Source organism: Ochotona curzoniae, unplaced genomic scaffold (assembly GCF_017591425.1).
Source record: "Ochotona curzoniae isolate NIBS_2020 unplaced genomic scaffold, NIBS_Ocur_1.0 scaffold_2453, whole genome shotgun sequence".
Classification (NCBI taxonomy): Eukaryota; Metazoa; Chordata; class Mammalia; order Lagomorpha; family Ochotonidae; genus Ochotona; species Ochotona curzoniae.
The window spans coordinates 7,727,000-7,736,228 of NW_024467094.1; the positions used below are offsets into that span (position 1 = coordinate 7,727,000).

At 52.8% G+C, this 9,229-nt stretch overlaps 1 protein-coding gene and 1 pseudogene across 1 annotated transcript; one reads left to right on the forward strand and one right to left on the reverse strand.

Annotated features, from left to right (window-relative positions):
- The first annotated feature begins 675 nt into the window (after positions 1-675).
- Positions 676-785, forward strand: LOC121170611 (annotated as a pseudogene).
- Positions 786-1,155: 370 nt separating this feature from the next.
- Positions 1,156-8,137, reverse strand: CHRNB1 (cholinergic receptor nicotinic beta 1 subunit). The gene is made up of 11 exons (XM_041001358.1): positions 8,004-8,137; positions 7,778-7,917; positions 7,213-7,257; positions 6,089-6,198; positions 5,893-6,001; positions 5,434-5,581; positions 5,120-5,329; positions 3,168-3,391; positions 2,825-2,997; positions 2,367-2,514; positions 1,156-2,086 (listed from the first exon to the last, which is right to left on the reverse strand). Exons 1-11 carry the CDS (start codon positions 8,071-8,073, stop codon positions 1,946-1,948), a joined length of 1,518 nt encoding a protein of 505 aa, XP_040857292.1. The 5' UTR covers positions 8,074-8,137; the 3' UTR covers positions 1,156-1,945.
- Between the last annotated feature and the right edge of the window lie 1,092 nt (positions 8,138-9,229).

The window sequence follows — 9,229 nt, forward strand, 5'->3', positions numbered from 1 at the left end:
AGGCACATCGGCCCAATCCTGTTGCCCAGACCTGCTGCACCTGACTGCCTTTGCCTGGGGCAAGAGCTCTGCTGCCCCAGAATGGGTCAAATCAAAAGGAGGCTGGGGCAGTAGAAGGAGTGAGAAAGAAAAAAAACTCATCCATCATTCACTTGTCAAACTACTGTAACAGCCAGGGGTGGATCAGGCGAAAGCTCGGTGCCTAGCCCTCCATCCCAGGTTTCCCACATGGATGGCAGGGATCCAAGCACCTAAGCCTATCATCTTTGGTCGTTTCGGATACATGAGCAGAATGACAAGTTGGAAACAGTCGGGACTCAAACCGGCCCTCTGATACAGCGTGCAAGCATTAGCAGTGGCAGCCTTGCTCTGACATAGCACAAGGCCTTGGTCCAAGTGAGTACCTGTTAATCAGCTCCAGCCAGTGACTGCCAATAGGGAAGCCAGACAAAGGATTGCCATGTATATATATATATATATTTTTTTTTTTTCTTTATTCCTTTGAAAGGTAAAAGAACAGGGAGAGACAGACAGAGATCTTCCCCCTGCTGATTCATTGCCCACATGCAACAAACACTGGAATGGGGCTTAAGCCAACAGCCAGGAGGCACTCAGTCTGGATATCCTATTTGGGTGGCAGGGACTTTCTTTTCTTTTTTAATTTATTTTTATTGCATCACTTCTCGGCCTTTTGGCTAAGATTAAGTGTAGTATCTGTTCTTATCTGTTTGTTTTTATTGGAAAGGCAGATTTACAGAGAGGAGAGACAGAGGGCAAGATCTTTTGTCCAATGGTTCACTTCCCAAGCGGCTGCAATGGCTGGTGCTGACCCAATCTGAAGCCAGGAGCCAGGAGCCTCTTCCAGGTCTCTCACACAAATGCAGGGTTCCAAGGCTTTGAGCCATCCTCCACTGCTTTCCCAGGCCACAAGCAGGGAGCTGGATGGGACGCGGGGCTGCTGGGATATGAACCGGTGCCCATATGGGATCCTGGCACGTTCAAGGCAAGGAGTTCAGCTGCTACGCTATTGTGCCAGGCCCAGCAGAGACTGTCAAGTACATGAGCCCTTACCTGCTGCCTCCCACGGTGTACCTTAGCAGGAAGCTGAATTGGAAACTAAGGCAGGACTCCATTCCAAGCAGTCTGAGACCAATGCAGGTAGCCCAACAGTGACTGTACCAGCGATGGCACAGCTCCCCTTGCCAATACCATTGGAGTCAAAACATTTGTTTATTTGTCATGAGAAACCCGGCATCTAAGGTTCACAGTGCAAGATCCACTCTTTAAAATGTGCAGGCCAACACGGACAAAACAAAACACCTCTGTATGCAACCTCTGCTACCGACTGAATATGCTTCTGTCTTCATCTTCTCATGGGCTCCGCAGGCAGTCCCGCGGAGCATATACCATTATAAAGTCCATTTCACAGCTGTGGAAACTGAGGTCCAAAGGAGTTTAGTGGCCAGTCCAGGGCTTGGAACCAAAGCTGGAACTTTCATGGATATCTTTAAAATGTTCCCCTCCCTTGTTATTATGCATACACCGTTTAGAATAATCTCTTTCTCATCCTATAGCCAATACTTATTACAAAACAAATTACAGCAAAGTAAACGCAACAACACCAAAAAAATGACCACTAGCCCCAACAATCAAACCTAAGTAATCCTGATGGTTGTTATTTCCTCCCAAAGTTATTTGCCCTATTCATTCGCTAAACCTTAAGGACCTGGGCATGTTGTGGTGCACAAACACCCATGTCTCACCCTCATGAGGTTTCCAATAATGGATTTCATTGGGGACCCAGGGGTTGACATCCAAAAGAGGTTCTTCAAGAACCCAAAGAAGAAATAAGCTGACAAACCAAGAGGACTGGGTTCCCAAGGCCCAAGCCAGAGGCACAGAAAGCCAGCTCTTTAGATGACCACTCAACCTAGTTGAACTGTCATCAAGGAAAAGGGTCGGCAGGAGGCAGGTGGTAGGTGGCGTCCAGGAAGATGACCAGGGTCCCGACGCTTGTGAAAATGATGAAGGTCCATAGGAAGAGGCGGTCCACGACCATGGCCACAAACTGCCAGTCCTCCTTCAGCTGGGGGTAGGCGGAGCAACCTGTCTGAACCCCAATGCCCACACTGCCAGGGAAGCCCCCATTCCCCGACAAGAGCGTACCCCGTCTCCTGGACCCTTCCAGTCAAAGCCTGAGGCAGCAGCTTGACCGCAAAGACCCCCCCACCTCCCCTGCCACTGACCGAAAGTCGGACAGTAGGGGGCGGGATCGCAAGAGGCAAACTTTCTATCAGAACCGAAACGGAGTGCAAGTGGCGGAGCCGTGGATTGCGCGGCGGAGGTCACCGCGGCCGGGGACTCACCGCATCGTGGTCCTCCTGTTGCTGCAGCTGTCGAGCGATGTAGCCGATGGAGGAAACGACCTCCCGCAGCTCTGGAGGTAAGCGTACAGCCCGGTTTGGACCATCGAGAAAACGCTGGAGGTCCAAGGCTGATAGTTCTGGTTGGAACCTGGAAGAGGCGTGACATACAATCCAGCGCCCAAGGATCGCTGCTGCAGTAACCTGTTAGTTCTTAAAGCCTGCCAAGGTCCTTCAGACCTTCCCTGCCAGAGGCGGCGGCTTAATCCTTCGGGTAACTTTTTCCACCCTTTCAAGCTTTAGTTCCCATTTCCTCTGAAAGGGAACAGAAACAATACTATAACTCCCATGATGCTCAGCCAAGTGTCTTCCGGGAACACGAATTGCTGGCTTCCTCAAAGTCTAATGGGAATCGTAGTTCTCCCTTTCCTTTCCACGTGGGCGATGACTGTAGCGCCTACCTGTTGAGTTTAGGGAAGAGAAAATCATTGGGTGGCTTCCGGATGAAATATTCATCTGTCCCTCGGCCCCAGCCAATTCCTGGAGGAGAAGAATGAAGGGGCTCGGGCATCTGATCTCTCTCAGGTTTGGGCCTCTTCAGACCCAGGTAGAGAGGGAGCTTGTGGATGAAGATCTGCAGGACAGAAAGAGAGGCGACTCCTCAGACCACAAGGAGATCAGCTAGCCAACCCTGCTCCACACATCCGCTCATGCACGTGTCTGCTGGCATCCCACAGAGCCACACAACCCTGGCTGGCAGTTCCCACAAAGCTGCCATGGCAAGATCGAGCAGCACTCTCTCACCTGCCGGACCCACGGGGGCATTTGGTGGGTGTGAGGTGAGCGGTGGTGCAGGTTGAGGACCACGACACTGAAGATGACGGAGAAGGTAACAAGGATCATGGTGAACATGAGGTACTTGATGATGATGGGCACCGCCAGTGAGGTCTCGGGCACTTTGTCCGCCAGCAGCAGCAGGAACACAGTGAGTGTCAGCAGAGCAAAGATTGACAGCCCCATCTTCTCTCCTTGGGGTGGGGGGACAGAGTGGAAGCAGAAAGGATTGGCTTTTGCCCACAAGAAATCTCTGTGGCCTTGTGGGTAGCTGTGTCCTCAGTCCACTGCAAGATGGGCTTTTGAAAACCACCAGGACACGTGAGGGACTTCTCCCTGCAACTCGAACTTCATGCCTACCTGCCAACTCAGCCGCACCCCTGCAATGTCCAATAGACACCTCCAACGTCATGTGTGCCAGACCTAATTCTGACACTGCTACCTCACCAAAGCTGCTCCTCCCACAGTCTCTCCCCAGCGCCTCCATGACAACTCCAGCTCTCTTGTGGATGAGAACAAGTTCCTTTTAAAAAAATAAATTATTTTTTATTGGAAACACCAATGTACAGAGAGAAGGAAAAAAAAGAGAGAAAGATCTCCTGTCCACTGGTTCACTCCAAGTGGCCTGCCACCCACTCGGGGAGCTAGACTGAGTTCTCAGAGGGGCACTGTTGTGGGCATTCAGGGAGCACACCAGCAGGTGGGAGAGTTTTGTCTGTCTCTCTCATATCAGAGAGAACGGAAACCAACACTTACCCAGAACTTTCCGGGCACCAGGCCCTCAAAATAATCTCATGCAATTGCACATTGATTATCTCTAGATCAGGAAATTAGGACACAGAGATGAAGCCATTCATCCAGATTGCTCATTGACTCTGTTATAACAAGGGCACCTAAAGAAATGCGGGCCATTATTTTCCAGGAAGATAGGAGGTTAGGGGAGTCACAGGTGTCTGAAAAATGGGGAGAGGGATGCCAGCTACAGGGGTAGGGGAGAGCAGGTCAATCCCAGAAGTTTGTTGCTCAGAGGAGTGAGGATTCCCTGGAGGGAAAGCAAGGATGCTAAAGGGAAAGAATTCAAATGCCAATGGGGGCCCATCGTGGTAGCCTAGAGGTTAACATTCTCGCCTTGCATGTGCCTGAATTCTACATGGGTGCTGGTTGCATTCTGGCGGGCCCTGCTTCTTGCCTGAGACCTGGGAAAGTAATCAAGGATGTCCCAAAGCTTTAGTACCCTGCGTGGAAGACCCAGAAGAAGCTCTTGGCTCTTGGCTTAGAAACAGCTCAGTTCCTGCTGTTGTGGCCACCTGGGGGGTAAATCAGTGCATGGAAGATCTTCCTCTCTGTCTCTCCACCTATCTGTATATCTCACTTTCCAATAAAAACAAGTACATATTTTTTTAAAAATGCCTGAGGGAGGGGGCTGGCATTATGTGTCAACAGGCTAATCCTCCACCCTGTGGGCACCAGCATCCCTTATAAACACTGGTTCAAGTCCCAGTGTCCACTTACAATCTTGCTCCACTTCGAATCTTGCTTTCTGCTTAGATTCTAGGAAAACAGCGGAGGATGGCCTAAGTCCTTGGGCCCTGCTGCCATGTGGGAGACCCAGAAGAGTCTCCTGGCTCTTCAGATTAGATCAGCTCTGGCCATTGTGGTCATTTGGGGAGTGAACTAATGTATGGAAGACTTTCTGTTTCTTCTCTGTAAATCCGTCTTTTAAGTAAAATTAGATAAATCTTTTTTTTTTTCTTTTTAAATGCCACTGGGTTGAGGGAAGCTGGTAGCAGAGGGGAGGTGGAACCTGAGGTTGGGTCCACTAGATGGGAGGGAAAACCTGGATGTGACTCAGTCTGAGAGGAGTAAGGTGAAGAGGAAGGAGCGGAGTTACTGCTGAGGGCTGAGAGCCCCTCTCCATTCACCTGCATCTGGCGGCAGGTAGAAGACGAAGATGGCCAGGACCGTGATGAGGATGCACGGGGCAATGACATTAACCAGGTAGAAGAGGGGCTTCCGGCGGATGATGAGGTAGAAGATGACTTCCTGGCGCTGTCCTTCCTTCCCTCCGGGAGGAACCCCTGGAGGCTGGATTAGCCGAGAGGGTTTGTGGATAATCTCCCATTGGCCATTCTCTGGAAGAAAGTGGAGGGGAGAAATAGAAGAAGCTGACAGACACTTAGGCGGGAGTTGTCCTGGTTTGTGTGGGACAGCACCCGCGGCAGCTCCACCTACTCACCAATGAAGGTGCCCTCATGGATGTAGATTTCTTGCCGCGCTTGCCCATCAGGCCCCAGGCCCGTGTGCAAGCTGACCTCGGAGCTGTCATAGCTGTAGGAACTGAACACCATGGTGCAGTTCTGCCAGTCGAAGGGGAAGTAGGTGACCTGGATGGAGGGCAAAGTCAGGATGGGAGAGAGGGGTCTGGGAGGTCCTAGGGGGTCAGAGATCCCCAGGAGATGCAGTCATACAGAGATTGCAGAAAGTGGCAGAGCCCTAAAGAGGGGTCCATTGGAGAAAATGAGCTGGAGGTCTACACAAACATAGATGATGATGCTCAATGTTAAATTAGATGGGCAAAGGAGAAATGGGGCGGAGGGGTGATGGAGTCGGGTTATTGAAGGAGAGGGAGAATTTGCTTCCATGGGTTTCCCCCATTTCCACATCCCTAGCCCCCACCCCAGGCGGAGCCGGAGACCTGGATGCTGCAACTGCTGCGATAAATGCCTGGTGGCTGCCAATGCACCGACCCGTTGGAGGACACCACCACATTCATGTCCAAAGCCACATCAAAGTTCCCGTCGTTGCTATAAGACCAGCATGGGCTGGTGAGGGACCAGGCCCCGCCCCCATCAACACCCCCACAACACCCCAGCCCCACGGAAGCTCCTAACTTGTTGAGCAGCACCACATCCGGCAGCCACACCGACGAGGCAGTGATGCGCAGTAGCTCGATGCCATCGTATTCCATGGGGTCCCAGCTTAGCCTGTAGTCAGCCCATTCCTAGGGAAGAACAGGCTGGGGGTCCTGCCTGGAGGTGGAAGTCAGCGGGGCCCTGGGCGACCACCATGGGAAGCCCAGGAGGGGTGTGGAGGGGAAGGGGAGGGGGACAGCGCGGGCCTAGGCTGAGCTCGAGGACTGGGCTTTGGCTCGCCTCTGCTCTCCAGGACCTAGCAAGCAAATTTCCCTTTCCCATATCGGGCTTGATTTTGTTGGTCAAAATGAGGAGGTCTTACTGGCCAGTGTCTTCAATAGTGTTTTCCATACTACAGTTCAGGACAAATGGTCCCAAGTATTATATATATTTTTAAAAAGTACTAAAAGATGAGGTGGGGTATCACTGCAGCACAGAGCTTACCCCTCCTTGGGACACAGGTTCAGCTGGTCCGTTTCCAATCCAGTTCCCTGCCAGCGTGCCTGGGAAGCAGGTCACTGCTGGAGTCCTTGGGACCCTGCCACCCATGTGGGAGTCCTGGCTCAGCCCTGGCTGTTGCATCCATTTGAAGAGTGAACCAGTCAGTCTCCCTCTCTCTCTCCCCCTCTGCCTTTCAAGTAAATAAATCTTAAAAAAAAAAAATGGACTGAAAAATACTTGAAACAAATCTCAAAGCATACGTATTGTTTTCTGAAGCTTCTGTTTTGGTTATAAATTTATTTTAAAAAGCATATTTATTAGAGACAGAGGGATTGAGAGATCTCCCACCCACTGGCTCACTCCCCAGATGGCCACACTGTCATGGCTGGGATAGGCAGAAGTCAGGAATCAGTAACTCAATCCAGGGCTTCCACGTGTGTGTCAGAAACCCAGTTGTCTCTTAGAGTCCACATTAGCAGGAAGCTGGAGTCAGGCCTCGAACCGGTGGTGAGTATTGAACCCAGGCCGCGGTGTCTTCACGGGTAAGCCAAACACCTGCCCCTAAATGTATTTTTCTGAGGTCGCGATGCCAGAAATGTTCTTATTGGATAGGACATTGGAAAAGGGAAGATGCCATTTCCCACCCCACGGGGTTTCCATACCAGATCTAAGTACACCTTTGTGCTCATCTCTTCATCCTTCTCGTTCTAGATGGGAAAGATTTGAGAGGGCAGCTATGTAGGGTGCAGTCCAGAGGCTTTGGAGGTGTGAACCGCCCCCTGCAAATCCCGCCCCCTTTCCTGAGCCTTTGGGTCTCAGCACTACTCCTGGCAGGTGCGTTGGCTTTAAGTCCAGCCTCCGCTGGGACACACTCCTTCAGTCCCAGCCTGTCCATCTAGCTGCCCCTACCCCACCCTCCGCCCCTAGCTCATAATTCATCCATTCCTAGATCCCCGCCCCTTGCCGATCATTGCCCCCGCTGAGCGTCGGGCTCCATCCCAACCACCTTGACTTTTTATGACCCGCCCCAGAGTCGCCCTCCAGCCTTACTTCAAGGTCCACCCACAGGTCTGTCAGTCACCCTCCAAGACTCCACCCCCGTCCCGCCTAAGCCACACCCACAGCTGTCCATTGGTCCAATTTCTGCCCTGCCTGCCCATCTCCGGGCCTGGCTCCGCCCCCAGCCCGTCTGCCGGCCAGACCTCGAGCCGCCGCGAGCGCCCTCACCAGGCTGATGAGCTGCGCCAAAATGAGGCCGATGCTGACCCCGACGCGGTCGCCCACCTCCCGCGCTGGCCGCACAGAGCTGTCGTAGCCCGAGAAAAGCTTCTGGCGGAGTCTGCCCTCCGCCTCCGAGCCACTGGCACCTGGGAGAAGAGAGCACTAAGCTTGCTCCCTGGAGCTGGGTCAAGGCCGCTGCCTTTGTCATTGCCTCCTGGGGACCCGGACTTACCCGGCGCGAGGGGCGCCCCCAGCACCCCCAGCAGCAGCAGCAGCAGCGGTGGCAGCGCCTGTGGGGTCATAGCCAGGCCGGTCGCTCAGTCAGTTCGATCGGAGAGAAGCCGGGACTGCCAAGTGCAGGGGAAGTGACGAGGCGCCGGGGAATGTGCACCTGTTGCTAGGGGGCAGCCGCCAGCCCACCCGCCCCGCCCCTCCCTCTTCCCGGGACTTGGTCCCGCCCCGACCAACTGCGCTTATCCACAGATGACAGACAACATTTGGGTTGTAGAAATCGTCTTTAATTGATAAAGCGAGGAGTGCGGGGAGCCTTCCGGTCCCCGCGGGATAGCAGAGCTAGGGGGCTAGGGGTGGAGGGGTTGGAGCCTGAGGGGGTAAGTGTGGGAGAGGGGCATCTAGCCCTCCTGCAACAAGCCAGAAGTAAGAGAGCCTGAGAAAAAGCCCCCTGCACAATCTCTCTAGGCCCCCTCAGTCTCTCCGGCTCAGGTCTGCGTGGAGTCTGTCTCCTAGAGCACTAACACCTAATGTCCTCGTTCTTTTCACAAAGGTCTAGCCCAGACCTTTTGTGCAGTCCCTAAAGCCCAGTGAACTCTAAAGTAAAGCAGGTTTATTGGGTTCAAAGCTCTGGGGGCGGTGGGGGGGTAGGGGGCTGGTGAGGACGGGTGATGTTCAAGGTCTTAGGCCAAGAAGCCTTCTCCCTCCCTGGCTTGTCTGACCTGCAAGGGAAAGGGACTTATTGCTGAAGTGGGGGGGTCTCCTTCCTGAGGGAGGGGCAAAGACTGCAGGCTGAGTCCTATTTGTCTTTGTCTTTTCTTTTCTAGACCCATGATTCAAACGACCTCAGCTTCAACAGGGACCTAGGAGGAATTCCTGCTGAGGTATTTAAGTGTTCATGGCACCACTACCATCACCACCCCCTGCCCTGTCCTGGTGTTGATCCAGATTTGGTCAAGCCCCGGTTTTGGTCCCTGCTGCTTCCCAGTTTCCCGGCCAGGAGCCAGGGATCCTTCTGAAATCCTCTGCCCTTTCGCAGACTTGGTTTCTGCGGCAGGACCTCAGCTGGGCTGCAAGGATTAGAAACTGCATGTATACATCAATTAATAAATAAGGTTAGCATCCTATGTGGAAGAATAAACCTTTTAGAAAATTGTCCAGGGGAAAAAACAAGAAGTGGTTCTGGATGCATCCTGAACTTCATGCCTTGTGAATCACAGCTGGGTC